General features: G+C 42.2%; 1 protein-coding gene across 1 annotated transcript in view; it reads right to left on the bottom strand.

The window, feature by feature from the left end:
- Positions 1-5,997: 5,997 nt before the first annotated feature.
- itfg1 (integrin alpha FG-GAP repeat containing 1) overlaps positions 5,998-27,181 on the bottom strand; it is a 122,769-nt gene continuing 101,585 nt past the window's right edge. The window contains exons 15-18 of the mRNA XM_041041986.1: positions 19,227-19,351; positions 14,646-14,728; positions 13,526-13,643; positions 5,998-7,250 (exon numbers count right to left, since the gene is read on the bottom strand). Coding sequence (XP_040897920.1) covers positions 7,191-7,250; positions 13,526-13,643; positions 14,646-14,728; positions 19,227-19,351 — 386 coding nt within the window. The 3' untranslated portion in view covers positions 5,998-7,190. The remainder of the gene's footprint in view (positions 7,251-13,525; positions 13,644-14,645; positions 14,729-19,226; positions 19,352-27,181) is intronic.

The following is a 27,181-nucleotide window of genomic DNA, read 5'->3' as shown; positions in this document are numbered from 1 at the left end:
GAATGCAACTTGAGCTATTCAACATTCTTCTACTCGAGTTATGAACTGAATGCAAACCCGGAATCTTCTGTTCAGTGAGACAGAACATTTATGAACTGTTATCATCCATGTCATGATTTTGTCTTTGTGGTGCAGTTCTCGTCCCACTGAGCTATGGCTGCAGCTAATGATTATTTTCACTGCTGATTGATCTGCATGTCCTTTTCCAGATTAATTGATTAAATATCAGTTAATAAAATGTCAGAAAGTAGTGATAAATCCCTAAGACAAAGAAAAGCAGAAAATTCTCTCAACCGAGCAGATGAAACCAGTAAATGTGTGACATTTCTGCCAGAAAAAAGGGGACTTAAACAATTAATTATCAAAACAGCACTCAAAATGGTAATCAATTAATGAACTGTTTCAGCTCTACACTGAACGAACCAAAGATTTAAATAAAGTACCACTAATTCCACAGACACTCACAGAAGAAAAAAATAGTATTAGCTGTGGCATTAAAGTGTAGTGCTAGTTGTGTTTTTGGCTGCTGACACATACTGAACAGAGTTAAAGTGGTTTAAGGAAGCTTTCTTAACTTCAGTAAAACGAATGGTAAAAATATTTCTTGGATAATTAAAATAGTCCAGTGCAACAGCTGCTGTGAAATAATACACGAACAGTATCTGCTGGGGAACTTGCAATATTTGTAGGTTAGTAACACTTTGTACAGTTAGCACCTGTAGATGCATCAGAATGAGTACATGCTGAAGTAGTATTACTATGATTGGTAGACAGGGCAGGATTATCTGACATAGTCATAACATTTAAAAGTGGACGTACTAACAGGATCATCTAGTAGTTCATTAAACATAGTCTCAAACATCAACTCTCATGCCATACACAAGGCTCTAACCCACTAATCTGCAGCCTCTAGGCACCAGAAACATAAAGCATTAGTAGAAAAAACAGGATTACAGGCTCCAGACTGCAGACTTACAGCACTGATGAGAAGACAGGCATTTGGGCAGAGCATGACTACAGACAATAGGTGAAATATGTTGTATTACAATGATATCTGCACTGAGGGCGAGCGCGTTACAGCGTCTGACACTGTCTTGCCCTGATAAGCCGCTGTAGACCTGATCCCCACTGAGTTCATAATAGGTTGGCCCGTTCACATCAAATTAGAGAGCGAACATGAGCCTGGCACATTGCATAATGGCACCCAGGAAGGAAGGATGGAGGGCTGAGACAGAGAGAGAGAGAGAGAGAGAGAGAGAGAGAGAGAGAGAGAGAGAGAGAGAGAGAGAGAGATCTAATGAAGAAGAATGCATGGTTAACATAAGCAGTGAGCACAGCTGCACCAGTGAGCATGCATGTTTGAACGGACTCATTTTGAAATGCACATATACGCACGGCCCCCAGGCTCCTGGCTCCTCATTACTCCTTATAATACTTATCTCCATTATCATGCAATGAAGTATGGTAGGTGGGAGTATGAACTACCACAGGCACATTTAGGGAACAGGCCACCCAAATGCAAGAGCCAAATAACATCTTATCACACTTCCATTGGCTTTTGGTTGGAAATATTAACTAAACAGATTCTGTAAGAACATTATGTTTGGTGGTGGTTCTACCTGTACATTTTATGAACCAAAAGCAGAGGAAGAAATGTGTATCAAGCATACACATATTTAAATAGAGTTACCAGGCAATAGTTGCATAATTTATGTAGGTATTTGTAACATCTCTAGTAACATTATAAATAAATCACCAGCCAAACAGAGCTGCAGTCATTGTCACTTCAACACCAGGAGGAGAACTTGTGAAAATGGATGAGGAAAAATAATCTGTGAAACATAAACACACACAGATTATCTATTAACATGCTGTGTTACAAAATCCATCACATTTTGGATAATTCCAAAATGGGCTGGTTCGTTCATGTGCAGCTCAGTTCTTTAAAGAAATATTCCCATAAACTTTTTTTTTAAAGGCATCGTCTTATCCCTCAGAAAGAAGTTGCCTCTGACCTCTGTTCCTTTCAAAGAACGACAGGGAAAATCACCGCGGGTAGGTCATGTCATTTTACATCACTTCTCACTTTGGTTTACGAGCCAAGTTAAGGATGTAATCTGCTTCCTTCTCACGAAACTGACAAGACATTAGCACAAAAATAAAAAAATAAAAATAAAGAACAGAGAAGGCCACCACAGCCCAGCACTGAAGATGGTATTCTGTTGTAAATAAGGAACTATGGCCTTACTTAGGTCTATATAAGGCACACTACAGCTACAGAGAGGCCACCAGACCATAGGCGACTTAATAAGATAACGTGTTGAGGTAAAAGGTAAGAACAGGCCTCTCACAGTAAAGCCACCATTAAAGCTTCATGGTCCAAGACATGATTTTTCCCCTGCTGTTACAGCTGAAATGAAGAATTACGCCATTGTGGTAACAAGCCATGGCTTAAAAAGGTAAACTACACCTGCGGCTCCTTCAGAGATAATCAGACTATATAATGAATAGGTATTATCTAGTTAACTGCAGTTAAATAGTAGCTAATGACCTAGGAATGGCATACAATTCACACATATTTACCTGTTTAACCACATGACTGCTGCGGTAAACTGCCCACATCAAAGCATCAAGAACGCTTAGTTGAACGCATCAAGAGGTGTTGCAGCTGTCTGCTGCGGCGCGTGCCTCAGGTGTTGATGGCGCGAGACATTTGGAGCTGGAGTCACTTGAAGCAGCAGCACGCGCACAGGCTATCGCGTGTGCAGGACAGCGGACATTAGTGTCTGGCTTTGAACTTGGACAGCTTCCCTCGCCACCGAGGAGAGACACTCTCACGCAGTGTGAACTAATACGAGCTGCTGCCTGTTTAATTCACAAACACTGTTTTATATTAATTAAAGAAAAAAAAAAGATGGCACCTACAACCTCCAGACTCCAGTGCTTCTTTTTTGGAGACAAAATATTTGTGACGGACAAAATGTTTTTTAATGTTCGTTTATTGGAAAACACTTAGTGCTCCCTGATGGTTGTATCGCCCCTGTATGGATTTCAAATAGGATTTGACCTTAACTGTCCATTATAGTCCTGAACCACAACTAGACTGCACTGGTATGAACAGAGACACTCCTCACTGTGACCGGTTCTGCTCCCCCCTTTTCTGCATTAAGCTCAAACAGACCAGCACACAGGAGAATTACAGTGATATAATGAATCATTTTTCAATTAATAATTAATAATAGCAGAGTATTAATGAAACGTTTTAGGGACTGTTTTACGTTATTTTATTTTATTATTAGTAAAATAATTTCTAACAATGCCTGAGCTCTGGTTGGTTCAGACCAAGCAGACCCAGAAGAACCTCTCTGGCTTTTTCTGAATCTTAGGAAAATAGGAGGCATGCCAGCAGATGCTGGAGCCTGAGCCACTGGATTATAAATCAGTGCTAAATGGAGATGTCGATCAGTGATGTGGGCAATAAAACGGGAAGCTCTGCCATAAAAAGTCACAAGAGGGCAAGTTGATGCTAAAGACAAATAAACGAGTCAGACATAGAGATATGGCAGAGAGTGGAGGAGGAAGACACTGTGCAGTTTTCATTTATTTACCTGTAGATTCGCTTACTGAATACATGCAAAATAAAGAGGACTTTGTTCTGAAGCTGACCCATAATGAGCTTTTTATCCTTTCGTGTGACTGTAATTGCTTTATGATGTGTGTCGAAATCTAAATCATCCACTGTGCGAAGAAGAGAGAGAGAAAGGACAAAAAGATAAAAACATTTAATCCAAGATTAAAATGAACTGGTCCTTGTTTCTGCTCAGGGCACCGGACCCTGACGCGCACCGCGGATGCTCGGGCAGCACACACACACGCGCGCGCACACGCACACGCACACGCACACACACACACACACACACACACACACACACACACACACACACACACACACACACACACACACACACACACACACACACAACTCACCTCTGTACATTTCCTCTCACGGTGTGATTCCAACCCTAAAAGCACCTTTTTCTAAAAACGCCCTCCGTCCCTGTCCATTGTAGGGGTCCTCGGGGATCTTCACAAAATCCAACTTTTCTCGGCCAACAGTAAATCCATTACGCAGAGCCACGCTCCAAGAAGACAGCCGCACCGTGCTCCTCTTCAGTCGGCGATCCCGCTGCGTTTGGCTGGAGGATGAGCGCTGCTGCGAGCCGTTCAGCCAGGCATCATCGCTGTGAATACAGCTTCCAGTGGGACCACAGCGGAGATGACATGTGGAGATGGACTGGTCCAGGTGGGGTGACGCGTTCTAGGAGAGGTAGGTATCCAGAGGACGCATATGGATGGATGATGGATGGAGAGAGACAGAGAGAGATAAAGGAAGAGTACGGAGGAGGAGGAGGAGGAGGAGAGTCTGTCTCTATCTGATCTCCGTCCGTGTCTGAACTAAGAAATGCTCCTGAACGAGGCTCATTTAAGCCGTGGGCGCTGCTTACATCAATGAGTGGCTTGTCATGAGCATTGCCAAGATAGACGGAGTTAAGAAACCATTCTTCCGGTTATTTCTTTCAAAATAAAATCTTACTTGTTGCAACTTTTAAAATTACAGCAGTTGAGTGAAAAGTAATCCAAAGAGCAAGCAAAACGCATCACATTTTTTTGTCAGAATTTGCATTTTTTGCTATAGGTTAATTACTTGAGGATATATTACTGAAATACACGAACGTTATAAATTAAGAGGTGGGTAATTAATGGAAAAGGTTTGTCTCCACCAAATAAAAAAATATATTGCGAATCACTTCTGATGTTTTGAAACTCAACCATGCTAACTTTCAAGTTGGCAGAAACTACAATCATTTTAAAAGAAATGATTGTAGAGACTTGCTGAAAGAAGCTGCTCTCAGTATATATCACTCAGATCCTAAAGGCACATGTCTAATCAGTTCAGAGAACTTTATTGTCATTCCCTTTACGTCTCAAGTACGTTTAAACAACGAGATTTCGTTGCACCAGCTTGAAAGATCACAGTAGTTAGAGGCAGAGAAAGAAAAACACAATAAGCTACAAAAAATAATTTACCGTAGAATAAGGCTAAAATAAAATACAAAGTATTTACAAAGTAAGTCCTTTTCAGCAAAATGTGATGTGGATATTGGTGTCAGTCTAAGTTAGGACACATTAGAATCTATGATCTGTCAGTTGCAGACTTAATCAGTCTTTGTTCTGTTCATATAATTTTTAAGTTTTAGTAGCGACTGTGGGGAATTTCTCTTTTTTGTTTCCGTACTTTTATTTTTAAGGCTACACCACCTCGTTTCCGGTTCTGCACCGGTTTTCTCTATATAACTTAACTCAGCTTGTAGAGCAACACCCCCTCCTTGCTTTAAGCCCCCCTCTCTCTCCCTCTCCCTCTCTCTCTCTCCCTCTCTCCGTGTCTCCCTCCCAGCAAGCACACGGATGGACACAGCTATTGACCATCAATACAGTATATGTTTGTTACACACGTTAGTCTAACATACACTAACATGAGTGACCACGCCCCCTTTCTCGCCGACCGTTTCCCATCCGCTTAAAGGCTACCAAGCCTGGGACTGTCTTACTCTCATTTGCCATGCAGGGGAGGTTAACTCCCTCCATGCATTATTTAGCAGGGTGGCTCCTGGAGTGGGGTGCTGGGCGCAGAGGGTTGCTCAGAGGGGGCTCCAGGGGTCCTGCGGAAAATTAAAGGCAGTTTAATTTCCGTGCTGCTTCACTCAGTACAAATTTAGATAATGAGAGCATCTAAGGGTGATTATTTTTAGAGTAAACTTCCCTCTAGCTTCCCTGCTACTAAATAAACAAAAAGATGTTCTTAGAAAGGAGTTTCAGGGGAAGAATTCTGGGTTTGGGACCTAATGTGTATTGATTTATTTCACAAGCAGCTTTAAGGAGAGTTCAACTTTAAAAAGACAAGAAATGTAATAACCCACACGTTAACCAACCCAGAGCTGATTTAAACTGGAGAAACCTTTATTCTCAACCTCAGTAAGTAAACACATTTAGTAGCTTCGACATTCATTTGCAGATCAAATTCACAAAACAAAAATAAATTGCATACAGCCACAATTAATCATTAGTTTAAAAAAAAAGTGCAAACCACTTGGAAAGGCATGAGCTCATATTCCTGTGAAATAAATATCTGAACACACCAGAGCACTGAGCCCGATTAACTTTACAAAGACAACCAAAATTAAACCTACACCTCGAAACAAGCTGGAGTTAATGGTTTTAAGATTCTTTGCAGAGCCTTGATGCAGTAGCATTAGACATTTGCAGGATGCAACTCCTGTTTTTGGGACTCCCATGATGCACTGTGATACAGTCGAGTGTGAAAAAGTTGAATTTGTACTCAGCAAACCTGAAGGCCATTCATCATTTTTTGGTGAGATTGGCAGCAGAAAAATCATGTGTCCGTCTTTCCCTCCCACTTTGCACCAGTTGCTGCTGCACAGTTGCCGTGCTGAGACTGATATCACAGAATTGAATTCAGTTTCATTTCCCAGGTACTAAAGTCTGAAGGATTTCTTTACAATGAAAAACGCTGAGGAGAATTAACCAGACAAAGAGAACAGACAGTGAAACACACACACACACATGGATTTCAAGTAACATGACAACACCTGGTGCCAAAGGTGCTTCCCTCCCAATGAACTGATATAAACAACGACACTAATGGAGGAACTTGTTGGGCGTTTTCACACAAATCTATGTCATTTTGTCAAAATACTCTAATAACACCACTGATGATCATGCTGCTGACGACAGCCAGTCCAAAGAAATCCCTGCTTTAAACTGGTGAGTGATCTCCATTAGGATTTCTCTCTATGTCTCCATGGCCGTGTTACAGCTCCTGTACTTCTAACACTGGAATGAATAAATGAAATGGAACATAAATATTTTACATCTGACTTGAGGACTGAAAAATATCAAAAAGAAACGTTTTGGTGCAAATGAGGATCCATTTATTGGCCCATGAAATGAATCTGTGTGAAAATGTGTGTGTGTGTGTGTGTGTGTGTGTGTGTGTGTGTGTGTGTGTGTGTGTGTGTGTGTGTGTGTGTGTGTGTGTGTGTGTGTGTGTGTGTTGGGGGGGTTTTGGAGGGCAGGCGGAGGAGTGCAGGAGATGATGCAGTTTTCTTCCTTCACATGGCATCGAAATGGAAACGGTGGGCTTCCTGTCTCTTCTCTCGGTCGTCCGCTTTCTGGACAACACACACACACACACACACAGAGTGAGACAGACAGAGGGAGAGAAATATAAACAGTCAAGGTTTTTTGGTGTGTGGATCGTGATCTGCAACATCAGCCTTTAACTTACTTTGCAGTGATGAACACACAGGACGTGTAGATTCTGTCGTACCTGTGTGTGTGTGTGTGTGTGTGTGTGTTTGTGCTTACCAGTGTTTATTTTGTAAAAAGAAACTATAACCATTTTTTCTAAGTTGAACATGAGACTAAACTAGTATGACAAAATGTTTTGCAGTGTGCGTCAATGAATAATAACTACACAATAAGTGAAAGATGCACAAATGAACCATATTCCAGGCTTATCCAACAACCTGCAAACATCTGGAAACTCACACACTATAAAACAGAATCTGCCGCCCAAAAATAAATCTGTCTGAATGATCTCACTGCTCTGTAGAGACAACAGGCAGCTACAATAGTGACCAGTGAGCAGGAACGACAGGAAGTGTCTGGCCCTGTTAACCAGACAGAGGAATGACAACTGGATTTACCAATGTGGGTGATTTGGACTATTTAGCCTGTTATTACTGCAGAGAAGACAGATGTTTATAGCAACAGCTATAAACAGGTAAACTGTGCCTTTGCCGCTAAAGACAGCAACACCTGTAATCATGGAAACTCTACAGATCAAAGATGGAGACAGAAAAATAAAAATGCTCGACAAAACTGAGATGTCTTTAAAATGTCTTTACTTTTTTATTCCCAAAACTAACAATAATCAGATAACGTGAATAAAAATTATATATATTTTCATCTAAAGACTACACTAAAATCAAATGGAAATCAGGCACCAGGACTACAACTGGTGTGTACCATTGTGTGTATATGCGTGTGAGTGTGCTGTATTACAAGCTGAGAAAACAGCCAAAGTGTGGACATACAAGCTGCACCGTGGCCTTCAGTGATCCTTTTCAGCTGGACCAGTGGCTTCTTTCAGCAGTCACAACCAAACTGAATGTGTTCAGATTATTTAAACAGCCATAGCACTAAAGCCAGTTGTGTTAGAACAGGCCTGCTGTAATATTCACTGATTAAATATGCCCATATAGCTTAATTAAATGGAGCCACTGGTAAATCAGTGTATTTTGGACCCCTGTGCTTGTGCAACAACAACTACGACAACAACTACCAATTAATTAGTGAAAAAATGAAAAAGCCACTAGGCAAAAAATGAGCAAAGAATAAATTAAGGTGAACTTTGTAGTGTAATTATCAAATTTGTTGAGCGACCACGAGAGAACAGATGTAGCAAGTGTTCAGTCAGACTTCTGGTGAGGAAGTTAACCTTTTAAATATTTAATTACAGAGCAACAGGTAGAAAAAGTCACATCAGTTATCTGCCATCTTGGCAAATCCTTTGTCTCACACAATCACAGGAGGAAAAACACGGCAAAAACACAGCACAACATGGAAATGATAACAATAAACCAACTCAGACACACACACACACACACACACACACACACACACACACACACACACACACACACACACACACACACACACACACACACACACACACACACACACACACACACACACACACACACTCTGTCCTTACATGGAAAGGCCTTTTAAGGATAAGTGTATATAAAGGCACTGGTATGTGTGTATTTATAGCCAACAGGCTATTATCATCATCTGGGTATCGAGACAGACAGGCAGGTGTGATGGCTGGAGGCGGCTGCGTCCAGCTAAGCTGAGAACAAGCTGACAGACGTGCAGCATCGAGCACCTCACCCCCCTACAACACCTCCTCCCCGAGGGCCCCGCTCACATCACATGATCCTGATATTCGTGGTGTGGTGAGGACAAAGTTTAGACAACAGCAGCGGCCTTTCATATTTCAGACTGAGTACGTTTCATGGCTGAGGTCACAGTTAAAGTGGACTCCAGCCTAAATCTCACACAACGTGGACTTCAAAGGTGGCTGTAAAAAGTTTTTAGTTTATAATTTACACCAAAATTCAGCTAAATTCACTGTGTCTGTCTCAGTCCTCTCCCACTGTTGAGCTCGTGAGCAGCAACCACTCTGCCCTGACTTACTGAGTGGTAAGCCTGATGTTTTACTGCTCTGTAGAGACAACAGATTTGAACTACTGATTTGATATGGTTTTACTGCCACAAACAGGATGGGGAATCATTTGAATTTTGTCAATATTATTGCAAATATACTACCAATGTTTTGGTACTTCTAATTCACAAAAAACCCTGAATTCTCAAATGCTAAATGTCACCAAAACACAAACAGTTATACGAGATAGAATTCAACAAATAAAAAACAGTGTAAAGAGTGTGAAGTGAACAAAGCTGAGAAAGATTAGATGTCAGCTTTTAGACACACTGTTGTACAGACATATTTTAGTCAGTGCTCAGAAAGTACTGTGACCGTGTTCGATTTCTATCCTGGTCACAAATTTGGTGACGTTTAAGAGAAGTCTGAAGTTACAGTATTTTTAGTGTGAAATTCTCTTGTTTCCTCCAGACAATGTGTCCTCGCTGAGCTGCAGCGCTGGGACAGTAACACAAAGAACAAATTCTGTACTGTACTCTGTATTGTCAGAGAACAAGAACTGTGGATTTTGTTCCCCATCTCTCACATGTGGGCATGTGAAGACAGTTTCAAGACAGACTTGAAAAAGTGTGAACCTGTCCTTTAATGTTGTAGCTGGGCCAGGTGGAAATCATTTTTCCTTCTTCATACCCTTTGTAGTTACATCGATAGCAATACATCATGATTTATAAGCTGATTTCAGCAGTGTCTAATAAATGTAGTGGAGTAAAAAGTAAATGACTTCCCTCAGAAATGCAGAACAGTAGATGTAAAACGTAGAATTAAAAGGAGATTCATAAATACACACGTACCTCAATATTGTTCTTAAGCACAGTATTTGAGTAAACTAGATAACATTTTAATATTTGAAAGATACATTTTTCCTGGAATACTGCTTTAAAAAGTTCATGAAAACTTTTAATTCATCGAGATAATGACGGCTAAGAAAAGGAAAGACATCATTTTAAATGGCAGTTCACTGTAATGAGGTTTTAGAGGGGCCCAGAAATAATGGAGTGAAGCACATTATCATACTTTTTTTTGCAGGTCACCATTTTACAATAGCTCAGTGCACGAGAGAGAGAAAAAACCCTTCCATATCATCTGTACTGGTGACAGCGAAGTCAATAATGCATTTGGATCTGTTATATGAGATCAGTGATGAGCTGAGGACGGGGAGAAAACAGACATCAATTTTAAAGTATCTGAATGGAACCATCCTTTTTTTTTCAGTCCCTTAACACTTTGGTCTAAACGTTGCAGTGAAGCAGATGTTTGTATGAAAAAGACTGAACCTAGTCTCAGTACATCTGAACGACTGTGAGATGACTGTTCCCTTTTAAAAGACGACCAGTCCTTTGCTGATGTTGACTAATTTGCCGCACACACAAGATGGGCAGCAACACATTTACTGCAATTTTCTTTTTTAATCCCGTCAGTTTTGGTTTGTAATAAAGCCTTAATCTATCTTCCAAGATACCAGTGTCTTATATTGACTTATTTTGTGCTTTTATTTTTCTTTTTTGCCATTTTTGGGCACCATGTTTTAAGGAGCAGATGGATTGATGTGATGTTCTTTCCTTTGGATAAACGATCCACTGGGCTGTGCTGCGGTTGAAGCCTGGTCTAATTAACTATCTGGGGGATACTACCAAATTGTCATCTTGAGGCCTGAATCATCGGTAAGCTGCAGAGGCATTGATTTGTGTCCATCAAAAAGTTTCAGTGACGCAGTGTTGCGTCTGTGCCTGAAACCAGGTGGAAAGATACAGTCAGACATGCTGTAGTCTCTAATGTCAACTAATTAAGTCTGGCCTACTTGTCCTATGAGACGCATCTCAGGTGAGGAGATGGATTATATTCCGCTTCATTGCATATTTTTTCCATCCATTTTAAAATACAACTTTCCTTTTCTCTCTGACTTTTATTCATACAGATATTTCTGTTTACTATCCATTATTACCGCAGCTAATATTTCATTGCAGACAAGTTCACGGCAGCTGTGTAAAAGCTTGTTAGGCAGAACAGCACATCTTTGCCCCCATGCTTCTGCCCTCTACCTGACTTTGTTATTAGAAGAGCAAATACCAGGGGCCGCAGCGCAAACACACAGAAATGCCAAATGTCAATCAGCGGGCTCGCCCTGACCTTACTGGATGCCCTGCCGTAGAAGAGGTGGGAGAAGATGAGATATGAGGGAGGATGTTAGCGACCGGTATACAGGATTCACCCTCAATCTTGATTCCCTGGATGGTGCAGGAGGTTACACCACATTAGCCTGTCAGTCCAGATGTGTGTCTTTCAGTTATTAAGGCCAGCTGCATGCTCCAAATGTGCTGTGTTTTCAAAAGCTGTCAGTCTGGGCACAGTCCTGTCGTGTATTACAGGTCTGTTCATCCAGATAGGGACAACACTGCAGAGATTTAGGGGACTAAGAACCACTGTGGCACAGTTTTAGACAGAACACTGTTAGAGCAGTTAAATTAGAAATGGCTAAGTTTTGATTTATGGTTAGAAATGATTTTCTTTAGGCACAACAATGCCCATGTTATGAAGTGCATTGCGAATTGGGAAGAAATATTTCAGGTGTCCACGGTTATGGAAATTAAAATCCTGTTTATTTTTACAGCATGGATGATAGGATGTTAGGTGACTGGTGGAAAATCCAAAAGTACAAGCATGTGTCCATTGTAAGTCCAGAGGTCAGTTCTGAGTCACAGGGAGCATTTCAGTGAGAAACGCAATCACTGAACCTATATTTCTTTTGCATGAGCTGCAAACACAGCAGACAGTGAGAGAGTAAGCTTTGTGGAACTGTGAATACACCTTATTTAGATTTTTTGAATCAATTACTTTTTGGATTTTGAGTCAGTGTAGGATGCATTCACCAAATGCGGTACAGTCTTTTGCTCTGAATTTCAATGACAGAGTTTGAATTGCTACAGTCTGATACCAGCTTTTTTTTATAATTTACCAAACTGAAAAAAAAAAACTTTTTTTTTTTTAGAAATGAAGTTGAAATAATTCAAATGGGTGATCAGAGTGGCAAAAAATATTTCCGGAACCAGTGAGCCCTTTCGCCTTGGCAAACTCTTCCTTTTGCCTGTGTGAACATGCCAGATCTGATTTCAAGTGAAGTACATTCATTTTGCATTTTTTTTTTAAATAAGAATTTTCCTCCACATGGCCTTCACCCCCCTCGTGACACACACGTATCTCCTCCCGTCCACCTGAGCCTACTCGCCTGCTATCTAGACCCTCGGTTCAGGCACCAGCCAGTTTTTGTGCAATGTCGGTTCAAACGAAGCTGATGCTCACACGCACATTTACCAAAAAGAGGGCACTTAAAGTGCCTCCGTGTGTGTAACCATGTGCACGCTATCCTTCACGTAGACACACATGCATTCATACAGGTACACGTGAAGTGCACACACTCGCACGGCAGATGGCTTGGAGAAGATGCCAGCAACTTACGGCACCGCTCAACCTAGCAGTCAGCATTACCACAGGGTGTGTAGATGAAAAACAAAACAATTCAAAGAACAACAAAAAAACAGTAAATATGTGAGAATCAGTGTTACAAACTAATGTTTGTGTCTGTGTGTCCTCGACCGTGCTGTGCCAGGGTACATTTTGCGGCAAGTGCACCATGTGTGTGTGTGTGTGTGACTCAAACAACTCAACAACAAGCGGACCAGGAAGAGCTGAAGCACAAATCACACGTGAAAACATGCACCAACTCCCTGGTGGGTGTATTTATGGCCATAATGAACAGCAGATCTGCCATGCTGAAAGGACAGAAGCAGGCAATTACAGCTGAACGTCCTTCCAGGTTGTGGTCCGAGGAGAGAGAGCGAGAGATAGACAGATAGAGAAAGAGAGAAAGAGAGAGAGAGAGAGAGAGAGAGAGAGAGAGAGAGAGAAAGTGTGTATGTGTGTCCCAGTAGGAGGCTAGAGGACTACAGGACAGGGACAGTGAGACCCATCTGCTGCTTGTTGTGACCAATCTGCTCTCTCTCTCTCTCTCTCTCTCTCTCTCTCTCTCACACTCACACTCACTCACACAAACACACACACACACACACACACACAGACATTCACTTTAAAGCAGTAAATCATCATGAAGAGGCCAATGTTAACTACACCATTTTTGTGTGTGTGTGTGTGTGTCCTGACCTTCTCTTGCCAGTGGAGGATGCCAATGATGACAAGAATGAAGACGCACACTCCGATCAGCGCGATGGCCGTCAGCAACACGCTGTTGCTAGGAGTCAGGTACAGTTTAGCACTCCAACTGAAAAGAGAGAGAGAGAGAGAGAGAGAGAGAGAGAGAGAGAGAGAGAGAAAGAGAGTGTGTGTGTGTGTGTTGAAAGATTTGCCATATGCTGTTTTATGTTTTATCACAGTTTTATTTGACAGAAAAACAATGTAATTACCAAATGGTACACATTAGCGGAGATTGTGTCCTAATTAAGTTAAAATAAATAAATGAATCTCTCTTTCACTTTCTTGTCACAGCTGGAGAGAGTGAAGCTCTGTTCACTCTCTGGCGTCCAAGAACTTTTACGTGGTTCTAGCGATTCAGCCATGTTGACATATAAAATTATTATTATTTTTTTTTTTTTTACTTCCATTGTCCAGCGTCTTTGAGCACCCGGAAAAGCGCTATACAAATTTGATGTATTATTATTATTATTATTATTTTTAAATTTATCATCTCACAATCTGCTAACTTCTAGAGTATGTAGGGAGAATACCAACACACTTAGACTTTGTACTTAGATCTCATTACACTCACAGTGTGTATGTATGTGTGTGTGTCTGCGTTGGCAAGTCTGGCAAGCTTGGTGGGTGCACAAGTGTCATGCGGCTACATGGAGGAGAGTGCACATGTGTATGTGTGTGTTTGTGTTGAATAGCCATCTGGAGCTCCTCGTGATGTTTGAGCTACATGTGAACAATGTCGTGATAACATGAAAACACACTATGGTGAGAGTGTGTGTGTGTGTGTGTGTGTGTGTGTGTGTGAGAGAGAGAATTTGCACGCTCACATCTGGGTATCGTTTTGTGAAGACACACCACAGGGACTCTATCTGCTCTGAGCTCAGGTAACATCAACTTGAATATGTCGTTAAGTGGCATCGGATGAGGTGGTTAAAGTGTTGAATGGTATCCGTAGCAACAAGCGTCAATGGGTCCTCCCAGAAAAAAAATTACATTGCTGTGAACGAGGAAAATGGGCCCATATGACCCATTCTATACAGTGTAATATCCTCGAGTATAAGTGTTTATGTACCTGCGCGGCTTGTTGTGCGGGTAGGGGATGACAATGAGCTGAGAGTTGGGAATGATGGCCGTCCACTCCTGCTTCCTTATGTCCTGGAAAGATAGAGAAAACACATGAACTGGGTATGCACACACATGGTAATACACTGTGGTGAACATACAAGATAGCAGTGCAGATTTCCACGAGAGACACACGCACAAACACACACACACATACACACACACGTCACAATATGTATGTTAAGTCCTATGGGGCAGAGTAATAGAGTCCCATGTTTTTCCTCAGCTACTGTGGAGAGGCTATTTTAAGCAGCGCATTTACGGCACAGACAACCTGCTACTTGAAATAAATTACTGCTGCTTTGGGGAGCAACAGAGTTTTTGTAGTGTGTGTGTGTGTGTGTCTGTGTGCATATAGGTGTGTGTACTTGCATGTGTGATTAAGTATTTCCGTGGTTGTGTGTGAGAGTTCAGCCGTCCACAGAAGAGAGTCATTATCTCAGTCTCTGTCTTGATGATATACGTCGTCTTTTCTCATCCTGTGACTTGACTCATTATGGCAGCACTGAGCTCTGCTCTGCAGACTGAATTCATGGGAGAAAATTGGAACCAGTGTGTGTTCGCGCTCACATTAAAAGCACATCAAGGTCTGGGGTGATTTTAGGTAATTACTGTCATAACGTTTTTTTTTTCTCTAAACTGCCCAGTAATGACTAACTTGATTTTTGTCCATAATATGAATATTAAGGGACATGTAATCCAGTTGATTGTCCTATTTCATGTGACAGTAGTACACTGTGAGCCAAAAAAAAAAAAACATCACAGAAAATCACGTGAAGAAACAGTTTATAAGAAGTGAAAGGCAACATATTCTGTAGAGTATAGAGTATGGGGTGGGGTGAACACAAAAACCCAGTTAAAAGAACAGGAGGCTGTAACACAAACTCAGGGGTGCACCCCCACCCTCCTCCCCTGAACACATTTACCTGCACCTGGTCAACACTGTCACATAACTCGTTTCTGGTTTACATGTGTCCTCTGGGCTGCATGTCTCTGGTTTATATCCTTTGTTTAGATCACATTTCTCTCTCTTCTGTCCTCATATTTTTTAGTTACTAATTTTTTTTGTTAAAAATTAGCGCTGAGGTTGCAGATTGCAACACACTGAATACCCCTCCCCTCGTTCCCCCTTTCCAAGCATGTAGGTGAACCTACAGTGTCCTTCTAAAGGCTCTCTCTAGAGCTGGTGTTTGGTTTGTCTGTTCTGGGCTACCGTAGAAACATGGTGGTGCAACATCGTGAGCTCTGTGGGAGAGGACCTGCTCCCTATGTAGATATGAAGGGCTCATTCTAAACTAACAAAAACACCATTCTTAGTTTCAGGTTATACACTAAGGAAAACATAGTCACAAACATTATATTCTATTTCTGCCAACAGATCCCCCTGAATCATACACTGATCCTTGAAGGTTCAGCATCCAATAATGACATCTGACATAAGATACAGACACAGACTGTAGTGCTTTGATATCTGGAAAAGCCCAGAATCATCATCAGTTTCTGCTGGCTTTCTGTTTTCCTGAGTCTGATTTACCTTGTGTCTTGTTCAAGCATCTCAGCTCGTGCTTAGGCTCATTAGGGGTAAAGAGTTCACAGGGGTTAAGCGACATGAACAGGGGAGGGCCGTGATATCAACGATTTAAAAGCTCTAATCATTCTTGTAGCTGAGAGGAATTCACATTTGCAGTTCTGCATTTGGCAGCGTGTGGAAGTGCCACTGCTCGTTAATTGTAGCTCTCTGTTCTCCATCAATTGAGAGGAACCACATCTTGCAGCTATTTTGAATAAGCGTGCAACAACGGCATTGCTTTTTACATAACGAGCACATTCTCGCCGCCAGCCATTGTCGCTTAGCTCTTGGAAAGCGCTGCCGTCGGTGCGGCAACTGGCGGGGGAGCAGAAGCTGGAGACGAGTCAGCCTCCACTACTGCTGCCTGGGAGCAGATCCGATCTGGCTGTTTGGAAGAGAAAAGTGTTCCCAAGTCTTCAGAGAGAAAGAGAGACACTCTGGTTCAAAGCCAGGGAAACTGGCACACTATGAGAGAGCGAGGCAGACAGATACAGAGATGGTGGGTGAGGGAGACAGAGGGAGAGTGAGAGTGACAAGTAGGGGACTGATTAGTGAAGTAAACCACTTTGAGCAGCAAAGGGAATCCCCTGGGTGGAAGATAAGTGAACAGGAGGAGAGAGACTAACAGAGGAAGATGGGGAGGGGGTGAATAAAAGAGAGGAATGATTGGACAGAAGATGGAAGATATCCAAGTAGATTTTACAAAACCTCTCCTTCTGTGAAACAGCAGGCAGGAAGCCTCAGTTTGGAGGAGGCAATTGTAAAGGCCACAGTGGGGAGGAAAGCAAGAGAATGGGAGCAGGGCAGAAATGAAGACAGAGAGGGAACGAGAACAAAAATGAGCGAGAGACAGATCAAGAGAGTCGACAAACAGAAAGATCGGAACCTGCCCACTGAGCGGGGTGGTGTAAACCTTCTCCTCTCTCCTAAAGAGCTTCCCAAAGCTTCTCCCCCTCATTACAGGTAGATCTGATGAAGTTACTCCACTTCCAAGTCCCTCCGGGTAAAAAAAAAAAAAGTACCCTGCATAATGGGCTGCATCTTCAGGCATTCATTAATTCACTTTGTACAGGGAATGGGTGAGGAAGAGGAAAAACGGGGGGAAAAGATCACATTTCTTTGCAGAGAAAAAAAGGAGTGTGTGGAAAGGGGACAACAAAGCAGCTTGTTTGAGATGAGTGTTCTTGGTGCACTACAGTTTCTGAGCCGCGGACCGACCGATCTGCAATTCTAATCAGCCGCTTGACGAAGACCTTGGTACCACACGGGAGGGAAAAAAAGGGCCCTGTCGTGCCTAATATTCAGTGTGACGAGTGCAACGTGAGAGAGCGAGCGAGAGAGAAAACAGAGATGGAGATGAATGCCGAGAGAGTGAGAGAGCTGAACTGAAGAGAGCTGACATTTGAGGTAGTGTAGTGTAGTGTAGAAATGTGGCTGACGAATAGATTAAAACCATAAAACCAATCAATTATTTACTATATTCATATAACGCCAGCTTGTAGAATGACAGAAGGCACACAAGGGCTGCATCCAGAGAGTCATTCATACATCCTCCGCTCACAGGGCTGATGAATAAAGATGTGATGGAAGTTCAAAGTAAAAAAAACGGGTGTGTTGGTATTTCTGTTCCAGTGAGGAGCTCACTCCACCTTTATCAATTCCCCAGGTGATGTCATCAATCATCCAATATATTACAAGCAGGAAGTGGAATTTATCTGGCATGAAGAAACTGTCAGTGCGCCATCATGTTCAACTTGTTAAAACTCTGACTTTTTCTAACGGTGAGAGCCGCAAGAAAAAAAAAGCTTGAAAAGTTACTGCTATCAAAACATTGCAAAATAATGAACCATTCCTCACTGAGCGGGGTTTAGTTTCTATTTAAAAAAAAAAGTCTTATTGTGTGAATTCAAATTAGTTAAACTGTGAAAATTCTGCAACAACAATAAAACACTATTTGGTCCTGTACAAGAAAATGAACAGGATCTATAAAGACACAAACAAACCAAAGACTTCCAGTAGAACACTGGAGTGAGAAAAGACCTGAGAACTGTGTAGGTCTTAATTGGGTTTTTTTGTTAGCAAATAACAACTTGATCATTCACTTGACAAGTAAGTAAAAACAAAAAACAAAACATGGAGTACAAGACTTTCCCATGCTCCTGTAACGTGCTACCGTCGCCTGCAAACATTTTGTACATATCATTACGTGACAACTGATATAAACACCAGTTATCACGTATTTTGTTGCATTAACTGGGGCTTGAATTAAAAAGAAAAACCGCCTCAACCAAGCATGAAACATTTTCACAGCTGTTTCTGCTCAGCATTTCTAATTTGATAAGAACATTGGTAGAGGGAAATCCCTGTTCTGAATCTTCACTGAACACCCTTCAAACCAGCCTCACAATGCTCGGAAGAAATGTGTACCATTCAGCCGCTGATGAAACAAAGCCTGAGCAGCAGGGAGAAGAACAACAGTTTTGCTCCCTGCTTATGACTTTAAAACTGCCTGAATTGCTCTTACCATGAATTGGTCTGCCATTAGATATTTTTCTTGGAAAGCTTAACATCTTGATCCCAAGCCTGTTTTTGTTTGTCTCTCACTGCCGTTTCTTCCTAGACTTATTACACAGACATTAACTATCTCAGCCTCACATGCACTGTTATATGCAGAACAGGATAGGGTGCTCAGAAATGACTTCATTTGGCACGAGTGGCACTATACATGTTCTAAGGTGTGTTTTTATGAGACAGGTATTTTAATGCAGTTTGCGTCCGGTGCATTGAAGGGGTTTGCTCTGGTTTGGCTCAGCGCTCTTCCTACCTTTTCTCAGCTGTAGCATGCACACACCTCTGTAAGAGAACCTGCCTCAAATATTCTGTGAGATCGTGCAGCCTGTAGCTGTTCTAAAGGCGTGCTGCGAAGTGTCGAGGTAATATAACCTTCTCATATTTCCTCACCGTCTCTCCAGGCTGCCGGGGGATGCCAACAAAAAGGTGGTCCAGGAAGTTGGCGCTGCGTCCGAGGCCCAGCACAGTGTAGGGCAGCTGGAGGGAGAAGTAAGCCGACTGGCTCAACTGACCGGCTGCAAGAAGGGCGGGAGAGAAAGGATACAGTTTTTAATGTCATTAAAAAGATGTACTATTTTTTTTACACTTTTTTCCTTTTGACTTCTAGCCATCATAGCACAGACCATGACTTTGGTTCAGACTGAAATATCTCCGTAACTACTCATGGAGGATCATATTGATGTTGTTCAGCAATTCACAGCAAAATTTTAGCATGCTAGCATACTAAACTAGGATAGTTAACATGGCCAACATTATACCTGCTAAAGATCATCAGTGCGGCTGTAGACTCTTAGTCTTGTTACTGAATTATTAATACATTTGAACTGCCTTTGGCACACAAAGGATTGTTTTAAATTCAACACTTTGGTTTGTGTGATGTCAGGATTTTCTTATTTCACTGGCTGAGTGGTGCCAGGGCTTTTATTTTTGGCTGGTTACTCAGTGCAAAAAAGTGTACAATATAAAAAGGTTCTCAATTATCAGTATTTTACAAATATTCATTTTCACCTTTGACCCTGGTCACTCTCTTGCACTCACCTTTTGCATTTTTGAATATGTAGATTTTTTTAAAAAGCAGTCTTTATCACTACATTTTAAAAAAAAATATCTCGACTTATATCCCTGTCTCATGAATATAAAGTCTTTTGCTGCAGCCCGTAAGCCTCACATAATTTCATTCATCTCTTTCAGCTCAAAACAGCTGACTGAATTGTAAACATAACCCCCACTGTCTTGAGTGATCTCACGATACTGCAGCTGCAATGGCCCTGCTTTCCAAAAGAGACCATTAAAGTTATACCTAATGAAATGTAATTAGCTCTAACCTAACCTATCCTGACTGTCAGTGATAAGACTAAAATGTACAAGTAGACATAATGAGAGGGACGAGGAGGAAACACACAACAGGAGCGATCGAGCCAGAGGGACTGCAGCATGAGACCTTGTGTTCTGACATGAAGAAGCATCATAAAAGATACAAATCAGAGTAAGACACCTAAGGCCAGTCCAACACCTCTGCCCGTCTCCTCACCCAACCTCCCTCCTCCATCCTGTAATCCCTCCTTACTTACTATTCTCATCCAACCCTTAGTCTCTTCTTTCCTCCTCTCTGCTCATCTCTCTCTCCCTCCTCTCCCCTGATACATCACTTCGATTTGGCCTTACTCATTTCGCTTCCCCTTCTTCTCCTCCCTCCTGCTTGTCTCCCCCTTCTCTCTCTCTCCCCTTCAGCTGCTGTATCTCGCCCACGCCACCCAACTCTGCCAAGTGCAGCCGACATAAATCAACCTCTACGTGGTAAACAAAGAGAGGGAGGGAGAGAGAGAGGGATGGAGGAGGAGGGAGAGAGAGCCTTGAGGCAGCCACTGATCAGAACTAATGTGGATGGACTGCGTATTGCAGAATGAAAGGAGCACAACAGTTTTGCTTTTCTCTCTCTTTCTCTCTCTCTCCATTTTTTAAATCTCTGCTGAACCTGAATCCAGTTAAATAAAAAATAAAAAAAAAAGATTTGTTCAGTTCATTTTTGGCCACCTCAGCTGTACCTGGGTCAGGTCAGTCCAGCTCAATATGTCTCTTCTTCAGTGTTTCTTCATGTTGCACAGATAAAGCTGCATCATCTCACATAGGGGTAAGAAATGATCAGCCACTGGGTGAAAGTGAGTAGTTACCTCAGGTAAAACCAGCGGTGGCTATTGTTTGGTGTTAGAGCACTAAAAGCCTGTCTGTCTGAACGCTGAATAGACCCATCGACTTTTGCCACCTTTTACCAAAGAAAGATTTTCATCATTCATCTTTCTTTATCTCTCTCAGTTTCCCTTGCTTGCTTTTGCTCCATGTATTCTGTTTTCCCAGCATTTTAGTGCTGGGTTGTGGTGTTGTGAAGAGGCGGCATAATTGCCGTAATTGCGCACCGTATAGAGCGAAAGAGAGAGGGAGAGAGAGAGAGAGAGACAGAGATATTGGCTTTCCAGCGTTACCAGGAAGCGCTGGGCACAGTTTCATGGACACTGACTTGTTCTGGGTAGTACAAAGCCCCTGCTTCTAACAGACACTGAAGATGAATCCTGGGGTGTCTGACATTTACTGAGAGGTGCATGTGTGTGTGTGTGTGTGTGTTTGTGGCTGCGTGTGTCTGTGTGTGCATGTGGGGAAGAAAACCGCACCAGACGGGTAAAGTGGAAAGCTGTGTTCTCCTGTATAACGTATGATGTACACATGATTTTAAATGATAATCTGGTAAGTTCACTGAAGCAAGACGTAAGGGGGGAGAGACATAAAATCGGAATGACAATTAACAGAGCTTTTGAGCCGTGGTAGTGGCACGGCTCTAGGGATGGCAGAGTCGGTCAGTGGAGTACACGACACGAGTAGATGGACAGTTTATGAGGAGCAAAAACAAACAGGGAGCTGTTTATTAATAAACCTAACTTATACCCACTCACCAATTACACAACAATATAAGGTAAATAACACATACAAATAATTGTCTACCTCATACAAATGACCTTTGACCCCTCAGTACGAGAAAAGCAATGTAAGAACAGTACCAAGTCACAAAGGGATCCTCATCAAGACAGCTGAGGATGTAAATAAGCAGTACGTTAGAAATGAAACTGACAATAACATGGACAGTAACCTCAAAAAAAAAAACACATGTAAGACAATAAGAAACATGATGCAGCAAAAAAAAAAAAAGGTTATATTTCATGGCAATGAAATGCCATGACTCCAGTTCCTCCCTTGTCTGTCTCAGTGTATGAGTGCGTATGTGTGTCTGTGCTGTGGGCGTGGCGCTCCTCACTCTCTCCTGGCTCTCTGATTGGCAATCTGTCTACACACCTGCCATCCATCAGCTCATCAGCCCAGCAGTATTTAAACCACAGTAGTGACCACTGCAGTTTTTTGATCCTTGTGTATTTGCTTGAACTGTCCTTTGTTTCCTTGTGCCTCAGGATCACCTCCCTGATCAGTCTTCCTGCTCCACTCTCTGCCTGCCACGCTCCCTACCCCAAAACCTGTTCATTTCCACCAGCCACCAGCTTTCCTCAATCACCTGCCTCTCCTGCTAGCTCCTCCCTCATTTCCCGCTCAGATCAGCCCAACCATCCACCCTCCACCTTCACCTGTTGGAGCCCTACCTAACCCATTCCCTGTCTTTACCTGATCATCTAAACACTGAGTCTGTGTTTGGGTTCACTTAAACATAACATTATCTCTGTGTAAGGCTCTGAATTAAAACAAAAAATAAACCAAAACTGAATCCTTGAGTTGGTGAAGGTGTGAAGGTAACTCAGCTGCTGGACCTGACTGATTAAACCTAATAGCCAACAACCACCAGCAAGAAAGCAAGGCTGTATTTAAGTTTGTACTTTTAGTTTCACTGCTTATGCTGACTGCACCAGCATCTGTTGTGAACCCTGAAGTGGCCTTTATGGTCATGCCATTTCTTTTTGTTGATATCCACCAATCAAAAGGCCAGACAGACTAAAAGGGCACCGACTGTCCCACAGAGGGAAGAGCTGGTAGAGTTACAGAGTGTTACTTTGAGACGGATCCAGCAGGGGAAGCCGTTTTAAATCACTCCACTGGCGCTCAGCGCTCCACACTGAACCTCGTCCATCGGGCTCAACAGAACAGGATTTTTGAGGGGATTGGACCTTTAAGCCAGTCTTGGTTTGATGTTTTTGACAGACTGCTGCTCCCTGTCAGTAGGCAAGAGGTGGATGGCTTGCACTCGGCCACTCAGCAGGGTGGAGTGGGTCTGTGTGTATGATGGAGGATCAAGCAGGGTTACGTTGCAGGCAGGGATCCTGGCTTAGCATCTGCTGAGTGCTGTGTGTGTGAGTGTGTGTGTCTGTGCAGACTGGCAAGGAAATGTGGCCACGGCTGGAGCAAAGCCATTTCACAACATGGGGAGGCTGGCAAAAGGGTATTATGCAGAACAGTGTATCGGAGTGTCTCTGTTTTGTGTGTGTGTGTGTGAGAGAGAGTGTGTTAGTGTGTTTCTGTCCTGTCCTATCTGCCTATAGCAGAGCCAGTGGAGACCTTGGCAGGGAATCCCACCCTGAGCACATGACTGACAGTCTACAATTCATCCCAGAGAAGACAAAGCAAATTCAAAGCAGCAAAAGCAGTCGGCCATGGTGTGTGTGTGAATGCTCGTGTGCACTTCTCATTTTCACAAAGTTTGAAACACACACACACACACGGCACGATATGCATTACATTCAGTGAGTAAGAGTCCCAAAGTCCAGCCAATAATACAAACAAGAGAGCTCATGGACACACAAACGTTCAGGACCACACACGCACCTGAAAGTAAATACAGATTTCTAAAGGTTATAGCCCAATTTGTGCTGAGAGAAAAGGAGAGACAGAAAAATAAAAGAAACTGAGTGAAGCAGAAGAAGCTGCTCTTCTCCATCTCATTTCATTTATTGCTGTCAAATACCAAAACTGAGGTGTTTCTGTCCCTCAGAAAAATTACCCCATGTGCACTGATCACCAGTGGCCCAAACTTGATCATTTAATTGTCCATTAAAAACTTGGACGGATGTTTTTGAATGAGAAATTTTTGCATTTCTGGAGCCGAGTATTTTAAAATATAATTATGACCTTAAACTGCTGTGTTTAAAGAGTTTGACCATGTGAGACACAACAAAGACAAGCTTTCTTCAGCGCCTGGAGGTGGCCTGACAGGTTCCCTACCTTCTGCTCCAAATTATTCAAATTAATGATGTGTGACGTGGCTACGACACGTGTGGCTAAAGCCTTGTAACGCTGAAAAAATGGAGAAGTGTGTGCTTCACAGCTGATGTTTGCAGAATTTCAGTTTCTTTGAAGCACATGCTTCAAAGAAACTGAAATTCTGCAAACCCTTCTCTCAAGAACATTCATCTAAAGATTATATTTTCATGCTACCACAAACTTAAAATTTGTACTCAAAGAGAAGCAAGATTAATGCAACATCTGTTGTAAGTCATGGATACAGAATGCTCTGTTCTGTTCTGTTAACTTCGCTGAGCGAGGATTACATTTTGTTCATCTTTGCAAGGCCACTTGATTGAAGGTCTGTGTCATTATCAGCATGACATAGCAAACTACATGATGAAGTTTGTCTGAAATGTTTCACTCACAGTCACACAAGTATATACATGTTGCAAATACACTTGAATACCATGACTCTTGTGATTGATTCAGATTTGGTAACCGTGTAGTGTGTCCTTGCCTTTAAAAACTTAGTCTGACTCTTGCATTATACTTTACCTACAGTGATTTGTAGGGCAAGTGTTTTTTGAGCCTGGTGAAATTTTGATAGTTCCCGCATTACTGTTCCACATTTTTCTCACAGCATAAAACCTGATAGTGAGGACAAAGGGATTTGGGGATATTAAGACTCTCCCTCATATTGAAGCTGACAAACTTTACCTCCTTGTGGGCATGAGAAGGCGAAAAAAACATGAGAAACATTCAAAAGTAAAAGACAGGGAGAGAGAGGACATGGATGCCTCTGAGGGGCCTACAACATCCTAATGTGTGTATGTGTGCGTGTCCATCTGCTGAGGTCTAATGACACATGTCCTCATGTAAAACCTTGTCCTGTCTTGAGGTTTTAGCACCTTTGGGCAGACAGGCAGGGTGACAGCGTGATGTGTAACATCAGCCTGAAACTGAGTCAAGTGTGTTATGGGCACAGAATTAAACATGAAATTTGAGACAATGAATAATACAACAAACTGAGAATAAATGAGCAATGTAAACATAAAACATGTAAAAAGTGAAAACATACTACATGCAAATCCTTCTATAGGACAGAGAGATATATGCAAACATTACCAAGAAATTAAATTTGGTCATAAACTTAACTGGTTTGCAGTGCAGGCACACACACACACACACACACACACACACACACTCTCCCTCTCACTCCCCAGGGCTTCAAAACTGAGAGAAAAAATGTTTTCAGAAAAATTCCTACTGCCTGTCGCTATAGAAACCATTTGCTCCCCTGATGGCGATAAAAGAGGCAAATTGCAGCGATGGAGGGTGGAGCCACGAGGGATAGAAGTGTACACACACACACACACACACAGAGTCTGCCTCGCCTGGAGAGCTCCCTTCAGTGCCCATACAATGGTGTCAAGATCTGGACATTGATTTGGAAAGGATAATGTGTGTGTACGTGTATGTGAGAGTGTGAATGTGTGTGTGGTGATACGCTGAAGGACCCAGAGGGGTTTAAAGGTGTTCTGTCCATCACCATCCAGCTTTGCAATACCTCTCTACTGCGAGGAGCACGTCCACACCTGGGCCAAGATGACAGCCGAAATGACAGAGTGTGTGTGTGTGTGTGTGTGTGTATGAACACACCTAAAGACAGCTCTCATTGCCCTCGTTTGCCCTTACTAAAATCTAAATCGAAATAACATGCTCATGAAGCATCCATTCACCCCTCACTTTAGTTTTCATATATTTTATTCAGAGATGAAAAACCAGCAAAAACTGAAATAACAAAGTTGCAAAACAAGTTACTAAATGAAACGCACCAAGTGTGTGAGTTTAAAAAGTTTAAAGAAATTATTTAAAAGAGAATATCGTAGAGCATAACCTAATTTTCACAGAATAGAAGCATGTACGGCAACATGCTCACAACGACAATGCTAACATGTTGATGTTCAGTAGGTATACTGTTTGCCATGTTCATTTTATTCTGGTATGTTAGCATGCTAACATTTGCTAATTAACACTAAAAACCAAGTACAGCTGAGGCAGAATGTCATTAGTTTCACTAATATTTGGCTATAAAGTGTTGCATAAACGTGTTGGACAAATTAAGTTAAATTAACCTAATTAATTAAATTAAGTTTGACAGCATTAGATGAAAAGTCAGTGGATCATCAACATTATTAGGATTCATCCCCTGGGCACCATGAATGTCTGTAGAATCATTCATGGCAATCTGGACCAGAGTGTTGGTCGGGACATGCCACTGGTCTGGCTAAAAACATGGTCAAACAGCCTCCGTCAAGACTATTCATCTGACAAACAAACTGAGGAGGATGAAACTCGGGACAAACTTAGTGCCACAGGCAGATTTTAATTTCTTTAGATTAGTTTTACTCTCTGTGATAATGTACAGCACACACTGAGACACAAACATGCATTTTATTCCTTTACAGAGAGGGATGCTTAGAGACAGATCAACAGGCAGACGTGACAAACGGTGACAAATTAAAAACTAAACAGTCTTTTGACAGTTTATGAGATCTATAAACTTGCTGCAGAGGAGAGAGATTACAGGGTGAGAAATGAGAGAGAGAAGAGACAGATGAAAGTGAGAGGAGGGCTGGAGGAGGGATGCGGAGGAGAAAAAAGATGAGAGAAGAGAGACGGGGGAGGGAGGTGAAGGAGTGAAAAACAGGGAAGAGAAAACGCACGATAAGCCTGATCAATAGCAATTCTCCCTGTGTCTGTGGAGGGTTACCTCTCCACTCGTTTTTTTCCACAACCACTTCAATATTTCCTTCTCCTCTCCTCTGTTCTGATCTCTGTGTGCTCTTCTCCTCCCATCTTCTATCTTTCTCCTTTGTTCCACCCTCATTTTCACTCCTCTCGGCTTTCAGCCCTGTCCTCTGCAACCTCTCATTTTCTCCCCTTCCAACCCTTTTCATTTCTCTCGTCCACCTACTCTCCTTTCTCACTCCCATATTGTGAATTCTTCCCGTGAGCTTCAGGCCTTTCCTCCATATACCGTGCAATAAAATGGGTTGAGAATTGGGTAACACTCACTGTTGACCCGATGAGGTCTTTGAGAGCAGGAGTATACTGTGGCCATAGATCAG

Source organism: Toxotes jaculatrix, chromosome 1 (genome assembly GCF_017976425.1).
Source record: "Toxotes jaculatrix isolate fToxJac2 chromosome 1, fToxJac2.pri, whole genome shotgun sequence".
NCBI lineage: Eukaryota > Metazoa > Chordata > Actinopteri > Toxotidae > Toxotes > Toxotes jaculatrix.
Note: the sequence above shows the minus strand (reverse complement) of the source record. Positions and strands in the feature narration are given on the sequence as shown.